The sequence below is a fragment of the Atta cephalotes genome, assembly GCF_000143395.1.
Source record: "Atta cephalotes unplaced genomic scaffold scaffold00031, whole genome shotgun sequence".
NCBI classification, from domain to species: domain Eukaryota; kingdom Metazoa; phylum Arthropoda; class Insecta; order Hymenoptera; family Formicidae; genus Atta; species Atta cephalotes.
This window is the reverse complement of record NW_012130095.1, coordinates 1,107,368-1,124,403: the sequence shown is the minus strand read 5'-3', so window position 1 is coordinate 1,124,403 and position 17,036 is coordinate 1,107,368. Positions and strand designations below refer to the sequence as shown.

General features: G+C 29.1%; 1 protein-coding gene across 1 annotated transcript in view; it reads right to left on the bottom strand.

Moving 5' to 3' along the window:
• LOC105620943 overlaps positions 1-17,036 on the bottom strand; it is a 58,765-nt gene that overhangs the window by 27,179 nt on the left and 14,550 nt on the right. The window contains exons 2-17 of the mRNA XM_012202420.1: positions 14,524-14,577; positions 11,801-11,949; positions 10,152-10,208; positions 9,946-10,025; positions 9,701-9,770; positions 9,063-9,209; positions 8,521-8,724; positions 8,077-8,151; positions 7,826-7,998; positions 7,454-7,623; positions 7,177-7,340; positions 6,890-7,057; positions 6,268-6,572; positions 5,900-6,019; positions 5,701-5,782; positions 5,487-5,582 (exon numbers count right to left, since the gene is read on the bottom strand). Coding sequence (XP_012057810.1) covers positions 5,487-5,582; positions 5,701-5,782; positions 5,900-6,019; positions 6,268-6,572; positions 6,890-7,057; positions 7,177-7,340; positions 7,454-7,623; positions 7,826-7,998; positions 8,077-8,151; positions 8,521-8,724; positions 9,063-9,209; positions 9,701-9,770; positions 9,946-10,025; positions 10,152-10,208; positions 11,801-11,949; positions 14,524-14,577 — 2,114 coding nt within the window. The remainder of the gene's footprint in view (positions 1-5,486; positions 5,583-5,700; positions 5,783-5,899; positions 6,020-6,267; positions 6,573-6,889; positions 7,058-7,176; positions 7,341-7,453; positions 7,624-7,825; positions 7,999-8,076; positions 8,152-8,520; positions 8,725-9,062; positions 9,210-9,700; positions 9,771-9,945; positions 10,026-10,151; positions 10,209-11,800; positions 11,950-14,523; positions 14,578-17,036) is intronic.

The following is a 17,036-nucleotide window of genomic DNA, read 5'->3' as shown; positions in this document are numbered from 1 at the left end:
AAAGTCCATTTTACAATGACAATGTTCCAAGGTTGAATTCGATTTTGCAACCACTGAAAAAACTTCTTGCCAACATATAATCTAGAGGCTGTTTCAAAACTTTATACTGTTCAAAATAATTAGCTATTTGATCTGAAGCAATGGCAGATTTTAAAGTATTATGCTTAACTTGACAAGTTAAAGTCCATTTTACAACGACAATGTTCCAAGATTGAATTCGATTTTGCAACCACTGAAGGGCTTCCTGCACTTTTTCGGTGATTATAATACATTTTACATATTATTATTACATAGAATGATTATCTACATAATTTATCTAAAATAACAACAGCAACTTGAGCAAACAAATTTTATATATTTCTTATTTATCATATCTTCCTTTAATACTTACCTGGTTTGATGTTTTAACTAGCTTGACATCTCTTTGACTTACTCTAATTTTTACGCCATTTTTTACTAATAATCTATTTAACGAACAATATTTGTCATACAAACAGCCTACAGGATCTCTTTTTCGATTCTTTGGAATGGTATATCAAACATCCTTTAAATTTAATTATATCAAATATGGTATATCATATACCAAACATCCTTTAAATTTAATAAAAAAGAAAGATGTTTCTAAATTCACTTGAAAAAAGAAAACAATGACTTACTTCACTTTCAAGAAACTCTTTCTCGATCTCTGTTCGAATTTGTATAAATAAATAAATAATCCAAGCTGGAGTTATTCTGAACAGAGAAAAAGAAAAAAAATTATGACAGATTATAATACGTTGAACAAAAGATTAAAATATTGATTATAAATAATATTTGAAAAATCAGTCGTGTACTCACATATGCTTCTCCAGTAAATTCATAATTAATAATTGCTTCCGCAAGTCTCAGCTTTCCTGCCTCAGATCTTTCTTTGGAATTGCTTTTGTAAATTATTATCTTTCTTAACTTGTCCAATACTGTAAAATAACAGAAGTGCATCATTCTTGGAATAAAATTTATAATTTTTGAGATATGAAGACAGTGTGAGCATATTATACTGTATGCACGTTGAAAAATATCACTTACATTTAATACTTTGGATGTTTCATTTTGGGTAGGTTTATTTATAATTTACATTTATAGGAGATGTGTGGAAGTGGAAGTTAATTCATTAGCTTATTCATTAGCAATTGCAAGAGGTTGAAAATTCGAAATCAAATTCAGTCTCTGTATTAAAAGAAATAGAGTTTAAAGAGAATTCCTGAGGCATCAGTCAGAGAAACGATTTCTTATAGGACAGATCAGGAACAAAGAAATGGAAAAAGAATTCTATAATATTAATAAGTGTAAAAATGCATACATATGAGACGGCCTTAAATATATTTAAGTATATATATATATATATATATATATAATATGAAAATTTATGAATATTGACCTAACAATATCAAAATGAAACCAACTATGAAATAGAACGTTTTGTAAATAATTAAATGTAGAAATGAATGTAATAATTCGTGCGGTATTTTCCTACCTTATCTTGTTATTCCTATTTCAACTTTTCCTTTAATGATCATAATTTATTTCTTAATTTTACCCGAAATTCCTCTTTTATTATTAAGCTGTTTATGTTTTCGGCTTCTAAGAGCAGGAAAGCTTCTTCATCAATTCCTGAGTCTATAAGGAAAAGAAAGAGAATAAGATTATAGTTATATAATATGCGGATGTTATATTATTTTGCTAATTTTATAATTGCATCACTTACTTTTGATATGTTTGAGTAAGAGTCTAATCCTCATTTTTTGAGGTAATTTTCAACTTTCGTATCCATTACGTTTTCCGAAGTCCAATTATTAATTTCAAACAGGAATAACAAGATAATGCTCAACAAGCTCGATGTCCACAATGTTAGAAATCGATTCGAAATCTTGGACAGAGAAAGAATTAACAAATCACAATTTGGTCAATGCGATTGGTCAATTCTTTCTTCATCCGAGATCTCAAATCGATTTCTAACATCATGACATTAATCGAGCTTTACAATTTTTTTCGGCACCTCGATTATTATAAATAATATTTTATAAAACACTAGTCAAAATTTTAACCAACGCAGCTGTAACTCACCTACGTTATTGCCGTTGAGCGAGGCATAAACTGTCACTATCAAACACCAAACTCGCCGTTCAGATCTTTTCGTTTGTACAGAGAGATCGTTTCTTGTCACAATTCACTACATCTCATTTCGCGCACTATGGATTTTCACTTGACGCTGAAAATGAGCGTCATAGCAAGAAAACCCAGTTCTGTGCAAGTAATCGAATGGTTCGCTACGATAGCAACATACTTGAGACGGAAAATTTTGATTCCTCTAAACCGAAAGCATTTGTTAATGTAAACAGCGCTTTAATTAGTGAGAGCAGGCTAAATGTGTGAATCTCTAACTGAAACTCAACTAACTGAATATCTCTGCTACAACTGAAATTTTTTTCCATGTTTCTTTAGTTTTAATTGCTCTAGTTTCGAATATAACAATATTTGAAAGATCGAATTCTCCAGATATGGAATTTACATATCTCGCATAGCACACTTTATTCGAGAGACGTTCTAAGAATGTTTTTAGGACACAGAATGTTTTTTGGATATTTTAGAATATCTCTTGAAAATTAATATGCTATATGTGTATGGAATATCTTTTTGAATTATTATTTATCACTACTATTTATTAATATATTTATATCTACTGTAGTATTACGTTTTTTTTATAAACTATAGTTGATTATTATTGATAGTGTTATGTCTTTTTAAAATCTATAGCTGACTGTTAATATATATAGTACTAATATAATATATATAGTACTATAGTTACTAATATATATACTATATTAATATATATAACTATAGCTGCGTGTTTGCTTGTCTTGTTTTATATTTTTTGAATGATAAAGATAGAATAATGCAATAACATTTTATAACACACTCCCAAATGTAATCTGTGGATTCATTTCATTTTATCCTCACAGGGCTTGTAAGCATCATTTGTTCTTGATTAATTGATGGATAACAAGGATAATTTGATGCTTACAGCATGTAAATATGAAAATGAAACCCTACATATAGAATGTCATTTCATATTTTAAATTTCAATTAATCAAAACGAGTTTTATTAACAGAATTGAAGTTAGTTTTAACCTGAAAATTAAACAGAAAGGCAATTGCATTAAAAAATATTAAATTAAAAATATTAAATTTTATGTAAAAGTATTTTTTTTAAATTCGTGATAAAGACACTCCAATTACATAAATTTAATATTAATATTAATAATAATAGACGGGAGTTAAGGGCTAAGAGCAACAGCGGGTTGTTGGTTGCTTTTTCTTTTTTGTAAAAATGCTTAATTAATTTTATTTATTTATTTATTTATGTCAAAGAGTAAAGTTTAATTAAAAAGAGAATAATAAAAAATTCTAGAGAATATAAATCATAAAGATACAATTGCCAATCAGAACTAGGACTAAGTGTTCATATATAAAACAAATTCTTTATATCAAATAGGATAAAGAATGCCATCACGGTCAAAGTTAAATGTTTAAAAGTTAAATGTTTCGAATATTACAATATATATTCTTTATTAAATTAATTTCTTTTTTTCGGATATGATTGCGCGCCAACTTTTGGACTTTTAACACCATCAGTCTGAAATGCTAATATCAATCCTCCCTAAATTAAATTATTATAGAAAAACTGTAAAAATCTTAAGTATTGCGAAAAATGATAAACGGGCAATTATCAATTGAAACTTGGCACAGTGAACGGTGCGTGATTTAGCTTTAAAAAAGCTTTATCTTATATAATCAAATAGGAAAGAATATATATTTCGGCTAGTATTCTAATCTTCTTCAATAAATAGAGATTATGATGGAGGATATTCAAATGTAAATTTGAAATCTTGTTTAAATGCGGTGAAATGATATTATTTGCAATATAAAATGTAATAAACTTAACGCGAAGTTGTTTTTAAAATGGATCTTTTTTCATTTAATCCAATTCTTTAATAATTTGTTTGTATATATTGCAAAAGTTTTTTGTACATATTTATACAAAATGAAATGTGTATTTGATGCATTTTGCAGCCGGCGTTACTTTAAAAGTAACTATATGGAAATTCCCGAGATAACAGATTCAAAAATATAAATAAATGGACAAACGGGCAATTGGGAATTGATACAGAGAAAAACTTTATCTTACATAATCAAATAGGAAATAGTACATGTTTCGGCTAGCATTCTAGCCTTCTTCAGAAAATAGAAACATTGTCAGCATTTTTTATATAAAGTTTTTTTAAAAATCACGTATTGTTCACAAACCGCATTGTTTGTTTATATTTTTGAATTTGTTATCTCGAGAATTTTCATATATAGTTACCTTTATTGCAAAAAATATTATCTCAGCCAAGGTAATTTTTTATTTTATAACAAATTAATTAATTAATTTCCACCTTACATTTTTTGGTTATCTGAAATAATTAACAAAAAAAAAAATTGTATATCACGAATTAATTAGCTTACAGAAATTGTTGCAGTTAAATAATTAAAAAAAAATTTGTCAAAGCTGAAATATTCCAGTAAACATGTTGTACGCAATTTCGGAAAATTTACATAATATAGTGTATGTAATTGTTACAGAATAGCACAATGAATCAAAGACGAAACAGGTATATTATTCATGCAAAAAGCTATAACTGTTATGTATGATCTGTACTGTCACTGTTTCGATGCATAGTTAACGTAACATTTACGTAATTTGAATAACATAAATTTTCATTCTCTGAAAACTTCGTAAATGTTACGTAACTATGATAATGTACGTTATTTATATGTAAATGTTACGTATATGTTCCTCTTTTTTTCCGACTTTGTTGCGCGAAATATAATTAAAATATGCTGACATTTTGATCTGAAAATAACATAACTATTACAGAACAGTGGAATATCGTTCCATAATGTAAATGTACGGAATGATATTCACTGGGATATAAGAATTAAATGAATCGATAAATTTCTTTAAAAAAATTTTAATTAAATGTGTTAAATATTAAAATATCTTTAAAAAATTTAATTAAAAATGTTCAATTAATTTTTTTAAAAGTACCTCTAATAAATTTTAAGACGTTTTTTAACTTTAACATTCCTTGTATTCATAATTTAACATTTTTTATTTGTAACAGATAAATTTCTTTCAATTTTAAACAACAAATATCTAATTATAATATTAAAAAACACGATATTTTAAAATAAATTTAATAAATAAATAAAAAAATAAATTTAATATAGTTTTTATTTTATTTATAATATAGTTTTATTTTTATTTTAATGATAGAATTCTGCGACAATTAGCTGTAAATTTAGATTTACTGCATTCGACTTCTAATTTAAAAAAAATGAAAAATTTACTGTAAAAGTGTTAGTAGTAAAATTGCTTTAGATTATTTGTTATGAAATATACTTACGCCATTTCCTGAACATTCTTTATCATCGTGATTGCTGGGGCATTTTTCTTGATCGATGTATGGAAATAAACTCGTGCAAGTTTGATTTACGCAAATCTAGAATGCATGATTATCAATATTATAGTAATCAATATGAATCAAGTAAACATATTATTTGAAAATAAATAAAACTACGTATAATTCTTATGAGAGTTAAATGTGTCATTATAATTACCAAGTTATCACCGCAAGATGTGCCATCACGAACCAATCCCATTCCAGGTATATCAGATCCTTCCACTCTTCCATTTGTAGCTCTTGCAAATAGAAATAATTAATTTAACATAATACACATATATTGTGTATCAAAATGTAAAATATCTCAAATATTCAATTAAAAAGTAGCTTCTTTGACTTTATTACTAAATACTTACTTGCATTCGTATTCCTGGTTCTTGATGGAAATTATAGTTCTAGTATGTAAATCCTTCATTCCATCGATTACTGGTTGCTTGCTTCCTTGTTGGCATTGAAGAGACCCACAACGAACGTTTCTAAAAGAAAAAATGTTCTTATTTAACCGTATATTATTTTCTTATTTATGTTGATATTATATTTAAATATTCGATTTGGTTCAATCGAATTGTCTCTCGTACCAATGTAATGAAAATTAAGACAAAAACTTAGAATTTATATCAACCTTAATCTTATTTATTATTTTAAATTAAATTTTTACATCTCCTTTTTCCTTATATCTTTCAAATTTTTATTTTCTTGTTACATAATAAAAGTGATTACTCACTCAGATTCACATTTGATAAGATGACCGCTGGAATCGGTTCCGCAGTGGCCGTTGATAGATCCTTTAGAATTAAATTGCTCGAAACATTCTTGATCGGCAGCGATTCCACCGTAACCCCATACTTGCTCACATTGTAGATCCAGAGCCGGACAAATTCCGTTGAAGCAATGCCCAGCATTATTCGCGCATGAGTTGCCGTTCTTTTTATAAACGTCCGGTGGACACTGACCAGTATCGCCGGTGCACATTTCCGGTAAATCGCATTCATTCGTCGATTCGCGGCAAACGACGCCGCGAGCACGGAGCTGAAATTTGTCAATACATTAAAAAATGTAGGATTTATATGTTAGAACACAGATACGAAAAGCAAGAAAAAATTATACGTCGGAAATGGAATTATTTATTCCTTCGTACATTCACCATTTTTCATGCTGTTATATATACTTAATAGTTTACATTTGATAAATAATTTAATGTTTTTTGTATTCAATATTTGGAAATCTTTAAAAATTAATTATAATAATGCTATATCTCTCTCAATATTATGTGGTTCTTCGCGCCATATCGTATTACTTCCAAGAGATTGATCGCTAAAAGACAGGAACATCTTCTCTTATCTTACCTTGCAATCGCTGCAACAAGGACCGGTCGCGCATTCGGCCTCCGTTGTCAGCTTACAGGTGATAGGATCGCAACAAGGATCGTATTCCTTGCATTCCTCGATCGATCCGCAGTCGCATTGTTCCCCGTCATCGATTACCCTGTTTCCGCATGATCTCCTAATCTCCAACTATAACCCGAAGCAGATCCCAAATCGATTAAGTTAATCGAATTTGCTTCAAGGTTCATTCGATCCCATTCTAATTCGATTAAAGTGTTATTGATTTTATGTGTAAGTTGTCAATTTACCTCGTTTGGTTTGTTAAAAAGGCAAATGCCATGGCCGCTCTTTAAAGCTTCTATATAGTCAGTTTTACTACATTCCGAAAACTTGTATGGCTGAACGTTTTCTAGGCCAACGATGGATTGAGCCATGATGCATCCGTGCCAATCGCGGCAATTGCAATCGTTTCCTAAAATTGATAATAAAAAATTTTACCATCTCCTGCAAAACTGGAAACTATTTTCCTGTTTGCCAAACTGATTCACATATCGAAAACAAAACAAAGAATTTTGTAATACTTACTTCCATCGTCGTGGCTCATGCCAATATTGTGACCGATCATATGTGCCATGGTACCAGCTAAAAGATGAGGCTCGTAAGTATTTAGATCAACGCTGATTCCTACGGATCTTTGGCTGCACACGGTCTCGGGTACAGCCACCCCTGATTCTCCACCTGAGAAAGTCTCACCCCTACCGAGAATATCCACAAATGTTACTTGTTTATTTAATAATATTACTTGCTATTAGTTGTTAACACTGAATTTTTGTACTCTTAATTTATTTCAAAAATTAATCGTATTAAATCGAGATAAAAATATGGACAGATATTTTGATATAATCAGAATTTAATTAAGAAAAGAGTTATAAACCGGAAGAATAACAATAAACTCACGTGAGTAATTGAGTGGTGTCCTGAGCAACTTGATACATTCTCCGCATCGTATAATCATTAAAGCTTAACAAGGCTTGATCGATGTCGATGCCGTTATCGATTTGCGCTTGGTTGCTGCCCTTCCAACTTTCGATGTATACGACGGAGACTCTAGTGTTTAATGTACGGAAATACTGTGGAGAAAATCTAATTTAGTACATATCCTATGGGAAAATGAATTTACATGAATATTATTACATAATTCAGTTTACCAAATCTGCGATATTAGCAACTTGGATGGCATCGTGAACAACCTCAGCTCTGGTACTACCGTTTCTTTTGTCAAACTATACACAGAGATAAAGTACCATTTGAAGCTGGATATTATAGATGTGTTAAATAGTATAATTAATTAATATAACAAATATTAAATTGTATTTTCAATTAAAATCTAATAGAGAAATGAATAAAATTTAAATTTCAAATAAATTCTAAATTAATATAAATTTTAGTTAAAATTAAAAAATATATTTATCTTATTATAATTTTTTACTGTTATAAATGCAAATTGAAAAATTAAATAATCCGTCATCTGTTCTCTGAATAATCATCTTACAATCTTCTATTTAAATTGTATTATCGGTATAATTTATTGTTTTATCTGTTATATAATTGTCAGTTTAATTAACTTACATTTGAAGGGTATAATAACGTACCATAGCCTTATCGATAATGATGGCAGTTTCGATATATTTGGTTGCTTCACGGACGTCTCTTTTATATCGATCGGAAATGGTTTCTGATAGCCCGAAGATGTGCTTCTGCCGGCGATTCTTTACACGCCACTCAAGATTTCCCGAGTTAGCGCAGCCTTTGTTAACTTTTGTTCGGGCTTCAAATATAATGTGAGGATGTTTCTGCTAAAAGAGAGGCCTGCATATAGTTTATGTTCTCACCAACTGCTTTGCCCTTTTCTGACATTCCATTTTTAATTATAGCGCGACTTCTACGAAGTTAAGTCTATCTAGTAATAAAATCAAGCCAAATTAGCCAAATCGAAGTCTTTGATTTAAATTTAGCCGCATCAGCTGATTATTATTTCAAATGGTGTGCGAATTATACACATGGATGAGCACAGATTAGGTTTCTTCGTAGTAATTCAATTATAATTATATGTGTTCCAGTATTTTTTAAACAATCCGTATGTAATTGCATCATCATAGTCTTATAATAATTAACGAGAAGAAATTTAACTGACCGATAAATCGCCGCCGTAGAATGGATGAATGACGAAAGTCTCGTTGCCTAAATGAATGACACCGCTGACACCATTACACGTGTGAAAAGCAGCGCTAGCTCCCGGATAATCTCTCACAGTGCCGTGATAATAACAATGTTCTATCTCCTGCAAGAAAGATAATAACACCATTATGAGATTATCGTTAAACTTGAAATTTCCTCTTAATGCTTAACGCGAATATTTTAGACTTTATTATTATTCACAATAATGCTTTTATATTATAATAAATAAAGTAACAGTGTATATGCTTTATATTATAATAAATAAAGTAACAGTGTATATGCTTGTACATATTTATTATTGATATTTTTTCTTTCACTAAAATAGCTTTGTCATTACCCGTTCAAAAGAGCTATTTTTTTTATTTCTCTTGCTTTTTATTGTAATATCAGGTAAGACTATATATGAGATAATTCATATTAAAAGCAATTTAACCCAAACTAAACTAGTTTTAACAAACTATACAAAACAAACTATATAAAATAAACTATGCGAAACAATTATTCTTTCTAAACAACTGTTAATTGGTCTGAGTTACGTATAAATATTTGAATATCATTAGATTGTGAGATTACGTTTCGTTCGAAATATTTTACCTGCTTAGACATTTGTTCCGCATTGCCGGCTAAAAAGTCTTTCTGTATAAGATTCGGAGCTAAAAGTTGCCTGCAACATAATGATGAGAACCGTATGTAGATGTATGTACATCTTTTTTAATAAATGATATTTTTTAATTAGATTTTTTACTATTTCTTCCGCGTTTTTTATGATTAAAATTTTATCATTAAAAAAAATAGATATACTTTAATCAGCGTACATGTATATGTATAAAAATACTTACGTATTTAATTCTAAGTCTAGACGAAATTTATGATTAAAGGCCTTGATCAGAAGAGACGTCCGATGAAAATGTCTCCCTGTCTGAAAATAACAATTTTGTTATTATTAATCTTTATCGCTACAATTATTTTAAGGATTACTTATTTTAAAATTAATATTAAAATTAATTGATTATCTTAAAATCTATTTTTGTACTATAAAACTTACTCTCAATCTGCCTCTAGGATTCTGATATCCTCCATCTCCGTAACCTCTTTGAGGAAACTAAAATATAATAGAAACATACATAATATGTTAAATCAACTATAATATTTAAAAAAATAATCTAAATAAATTAAAAATATATAACATGGAAGAGCTTAGTATATATTAATACTGCTAAATATAAATTTAATACTACTAAATTTATAATACAATTCTTTAATTATTTTGTGTATACAATTTCTTTTTCCGTTTGCAGTTATATGTATCCTTTTATGCATACTTTTATTAACTTTATTTAATTTAATAATAAAATATTCACGTGCATCGAGAGAAAAGTTGCAACAAATAGAATATAAATTAGTTGTCCCAAAAATACTATAAATTACAGTAATTGCATATCTATAAATTATAGTAAAATTATAGTAATTGCAATCATTTTTATGATAATATTGATGATAATAACTAATTTTCATGTTCTTATCTATACATATATATTTGTTGAATAACTATATATAGTTATATACATATAGTTATTATTATGACTAATATTATAGTAATAATAATTATAATTATAGTAATATGTAATTATAGTTATTACATAAGTAATAAAAATTTTTCTCTCGATATATAATATATTAGGTGTAGGAAAAAGTTCGTTGCGTTTTTTTAATGCCATCTAATGGGAAAAACGCCACGAACTTTTTTCCACACTAATATATATATTTACGTATATGTTATATGACAATTATATCTGTATTTGCTGAGATGTTTGATGATTATAATTACTTATACATGATAAAATAATTATGATTAGAAATTTCATTTTTGTAATTATTATTTACTGTTATGAAATGTTTTAATAATAATATAATATAATTTATATATTTATATGTAGTTTTACCGAAAAGTATATTTTAGTTGGAATTTAGAAAATTATTATAAATTGTAATAGTTAAGGATGTATTCTGCAAAGTAAATTAAATTTGAAAATGTTTAATATTTACACTTCAAGTAAACTAGATACATGTGGAAGTTGTGTGAATAGTATTATATTTTTATTTAATAACACATTTTTATAGTCTATTTTATAGTTTATTTTATAGTCTATTTTTGTCAATAAAAATTAATTTTTTTATACAATTAAAAAAGAAATTAAGAAAAATCTTAATTTTTTATGTAAATGCTTTAAGTTGTTCAAGATAATTTATATAAAATTTCATTGTGATTGTCTGTTTTCTGTAAAAATAAAAAAATAAATAAAATAATTTTGTTTATTTACAGAACAACTAATCTGTGCGTCCAATAAAACTTTATATTATATTATAAATTATCTTGAATATGTATTTAAAGTTCTTAAATACAAAATTCAGATTTTTTTTTCATTAGATTTTTCTTAATATTTTCTTAATATTTTTAGAACACATATCTATTTCTTATTAACATAATTTTTTATCCATATGAAAAATAACTGCTAAATTTTTTCTACTATTTTTAAGTACAATATAAAACAATTTGTAATCATTTCATAATTTTTTGAATGTTTTTAAAATATGTTTAATATATTTAATCCTTAAATTATGATAATTGCAACCATTTTTTTCTTAGTGTGATGAAGACTATAGATGAAAACAATGCGGGGCGCGAAATTTTACCTTCGGTACGCCAACTTCTCTTGTGGAAATCCCCATTTTCTCGTGATGCCGTAGCTGTACCGGATAGATGATCTGATAGTAATGACCACCGATATTTCGTATTAGCTCTTGGTTTTGTCGATATTCGTGTAGTAGTCGTTCGACCTCACCTGAAATTAATTTCCACGTTCAATCGAACGCCCTAATTTCACCCCCCCGGTTCCCCACTCTTTTAACCACCCCTCTACGATCTCTAATTTCATCTCGAATGGACTTTGGGGCGATTCATTGCGCCGCATCGACAAAATTTCACGCTATTGCCATTAACCTGCCCTCTCAACCATCGACATTGAGATTTTAGTCCGTACGATTCAATAATAATGGTATAGTAATAAAGTAGTATAAAATAGATTTTATTATCCCATTTCTTTTGCATCCACATATCAGTTCTCTCGATTGATTCCCTATATAAAAATCTCGATTTCCTACATAAAAGAGTGACATTTTCTCTCTGATCAAGTCTCACACACGAAAGTAGTGACATGTGTATACATACAAGGGTCGTTTGAAAAGTTTTGAGCCTTAATGTGAATATTACTCGTCAAAACCTATTGTATATGGTACTACAGTCTATGGTACTACAGTATATGTTTTAAAAGATACCTATGAAAATTGTAGCTATTTTGAATACTTAGTTGTTGACAATCATTTGTGCCAATCCATGTTAGTGTTTTTGTAAAAATAGAAAAAGTCGAATATCGGCGATCGCCATGACAGAAATTTATGAATTGCAGTTCGAATTGATTGACTACCCACCGTATTCATTAGATCTAGTTCTTAACTTTTTTCCTATTTCCTAGGGTTTGACTCGGAGAACAGAGATCTTCATCAAACAAAAACACTGACATCGACTGGCACAAATAACTATCACACAACAACTTTATCTTTCAAAACATGTACGATTGTAGCACCAGAGTGAGTTTAGGTGAGTAATGCCATTTTCATATTGAAGCTCAAAATTTTTCAAACGATCCTTGTATATGTATATATATATTCCTTATAGCATTATAAATTATAATATATATATATTTAATATTTATCAAATGTTATATTTTTAGATTAATTTGATGTAATTAAATTTAAAATTCTTCCCACTTCATTTATTTGCAGATTTTTTGCGAACAATTTATATCCTATACATCGAACATTGCTCCTAGAATTTATATAGTAGTTGAGGAATACATTTTGCGTGTTGAAAAATTATCATTATTCAGATTAACGATAAATATCCATATTTCAAACTTCTCTCTGAATTAATATTGATTGTCCTCTATTTCATGAATCATTTCGCGTCCTTATTTCGAGAAGTTTACGCATGCAGATCGCGAATTTAATTTCCAATCTCCACTCCTCGAGCAGCGCCCAAACATGCCGAGATTACTCGCCGATTAATTTACTCTTTTCATCCCGCCCGTCATCCTCCATCCTTTTCCTCCCACCAATTGTTGCCGTTGCCGCAGAAATATCACGTAAATTGCGATTAATTCGGCCGACGTCATTATATGTTGCACATTACAGTTGTTGAACATGCGTTGCGGCAATTTACAGTGCGGTGGCTTCAATTTTGCGTCAGAAAATTCTGCAATGATGTCCTTCTTAAACGTGATTTTTGAAAATTTCTCAAGTACTTGAATACAAAATAATCATTTGTTTATAGTTATTGAATTTTACATCTTTATGCAAGATAGACCTCAAACTTTAATTTTTAATTAAACTCTTTAATTTTCTAAATCCTAAATTATTTGTTATCAAGGCACATTATGTAATATATTTCCCAACACTTTCAATCTAAGTAATTGCAAACTGAATTTCTGTATAAATAATAGATATATTCAAGTGATATATCAAATTAAATTAAATTTCATGTAATATACAGCTATTGCTGTTTACTCGTGTATGCTCAACGCTGCTTTACATCCTAATCCCTAATTAAGCTCCCTAATTCTATGAATCCTGCATTCAACGTTACTGAAATACATTATATAAAATTTTCTCAGCTTTTAAAACCAGATTAAAATAAATGCGAACTGGAATAACTTCAAATTTTTCTTTTCTCTCTCTTAAGACAGATTTCTCATTATACAATCACCGTAATATCTAGGCCGAGATTCACGTCGTCGAGCTCTGTCCTGGTGCATTGTCCCCGTCTAAAATGTAATCCAATTTAAGTTTCGCGTTTCCGACCAATCAGCGATGTTGACTTAACAATAAACCGCTCTCAAGGATTTGTCGTATCCTCAAGGATCAAGTTTCTAACGAAAGTGCTGCATTGCGGTCCTTCCATTTTATGGTAGTTTGTTTACGCAAAGCCTTATCCAATAGCCGTCGTAATTGTACAAAGATTGTGACAGCAAATCTTTGTAAATTTTTCCTATCACGCAATATTAACAGAATTTTAATTTATCTAACCGTTACGATTTATTGTGTAAATAATGATGAAAAACTTTTATTGTTACATAAATTAAAATTAATTTCACAGGAAAATTTAGATTAAATTGAATGATTTGTGAAACAATACTTACAAAATTTTATTCATTGAATTTTAATATCTTCGTAAATTTAGATAATTGTATTTTAAATTATCCTACTATTATGAATATGGGTAGTACATAAATAATTTTGTTTAAGTAATGTTATTTTACTAATAATTTTCTGTCCAGTATAATGATATTGTATTCACTCACCAGCGGGAGTTTCCTCTTCCTTCCAAAAGGAATCATCTAAGGTATAGTCTGCTTCTAAAACACAAAACAGAATGTGCATTTCAATAAATTATAGAGATTGTATTAGACAATAATTCAAAAATAAAAACAAGCAAATAAAGCAAATATAAAATGTGAATCAATCAAACAGATATAAATAGTTTTACAATTTTTCTTTATAATAATCAGCCAAGGATAATGTTTTAAAGAGTTACTAGCAGTAAAAGGATAAAGGTGGTATATACGTGTTCAGGTATTTTAATGGCTCACCTGAGAATTTTAGACAAGATAAACTTTAGGATACTTCAGCGAATCAGAACAAAGCAATCTTTGCTGACCACATCCAAACAAGAAATCGAGGATCAAAAGAATATGAGATCAAAGAATCTAAAACACTTGATTTTGAAGATCTCATATTCAAAAGTCAAGATCTCAAAAACATCTCAAACGAAAGCCTTCTTTAAATCAGTTTATGGTAAACTTTAACTTAATTTCAACTTTTTAATTATTAATTTCAAAAATATTTAATGTTCTAGATAGATAAAGCGTTTAAAAAGTATCATATTTTCTCTCAATCAAAGTTTTACAGATTCTGGAATTTTATAACATTTAAAAACATGTACAAAATATTTTATGTTCAATCCATCTATTTGTGTTAATTTTAAAAACATTTTATTTAAAATATTAAATATCACAATAGTAAAGTGACTCTAGTGACGACGAATGTTAAATGTTTCAATATTGAAACATCATAATGAATCCATTAATTATGTATCAGTTACTCGTCCCATTATAACCGTATGTTTACCTATCTTACTCATTCATCTGTTACGCGAGGTTAATACAGAAACTGCCAACCTTTCTATTGGAATACAAACAGAATAATTTTCTTATATTAGCCAAATATCTGATATTACCTTCTATTTATGGATATGTCGACTCAAGCATTTCCATTCGTTTGTTTATCATAAAAACATGTTACGTTCTTTCCACATAAAAGGATCCGTTATATAATTGCGCAATTCATCACATCCTGCAATCTGGATTGAGTAAAACGTTCATGTGAGAAACAAGAAAAAGAATATACGGTAGTATTTGCACTTTTATCCCGCACAAGGACGAGAATGGATGACGAAACTTTTTCATCTTCGTGCAAAATTCTTCGCCACAAAATTCATAAGACGTAATCTTAGATAAAGGGACAGTTTGCGCTGGCCTACTTCCGGTACCAGAGCACAAAAAAATCAGCCGAGGGCGAAGGCCTCGAATAGATCGGAGTCAATGACTCGACGGTGCAGTCACAGCGTTTCTTAACCCTCTGGAGCCCTTCGGGCTTTTCGAGCGAAACCGCGGTACATCATCCTTCACTATTGAGTGACTGAAATCTTTTCAATAGTTGACGATAATATTTATCGTTAAAAACAAATAGTTCATATTACTTGCTCGCAATTTGATCATCTTTTTTTTAATTTAATATTTTATATTAAAATTTCTGAAATCAGAGCAACAAAGTTCGAATTGGATAAAATTGAGGTTGAGAAGAGCGTCAAAGATGAAGAAAGTTCGATTGCCTGACAAGCTTCATAATTAAGTTATTTAAAACTCGAAGGATTCTGACATCATCTAAATTCGAAGGCATCGTTTATGTAAGAACATAGATGCATCTAAAGATATGAACTGCAAAATTCGGATGATTTGATTCAGTCTTATATCAAGGACATAATGATTTAGTCAGATTATATAATTATTTAGAATTGAATACTCAAAAACTTAGAAAACCTTAGAAAACTGTATACGAATAATACTTGAGAAGAAAGATAAGTGCGTGAGAAGAATCCCTAAGGAAACCTTAGCAGTTGGCTAGATTCAAGGTAAGCATCGTATTGCCACATATGGAATTAAACAATCGATTTATCTGAAACTCAAAAGAGCCAGACTTCAAAAGATAAATCTTGAAATCCTTTAAGTCAGAAGTATGCTATATGAGAATTCTGATATAACTAGATTGCAATCAATGTTATAATAAAAAAATTTAATAGTTATCTAAAATAAAATGATTAAACTATATTTAGAGAAAAAATAGCATTGAAGCTTTACAAAATCTTTATGAAGAACTAAAGTTTTGAATAATATTTATAAAAATAAATAGGAATCATCTCCTACTTATATAATAGAAAAAAATGTATAAAAATTAAAAAAATTTTCAGGGAAGATTTGTCCAGGTTCAAGGTACCAAGCTGTCTCATAGGAATATGAGACTGAACAATCGGTTTATCTAGGACTCGAAGAGTCAAGCTTCAAAGGAGCTTGAAATCGTCTAAGTTTCGAAGTGACTGGAGAAGATAGTGCAAAAGGGCACCATGAAAGAGAGAGGGGAGAAGAGGAGAGGGAAGAAAGGGGGGAGGAGAGGGAGGGAGGGAGAGAGGGAGGGAGAGAGAGAGAGAGAGAGAGAGAGAGAGAGAGAGAGAGAGAGAGAGAGAGAGAGAGAGAGAGAG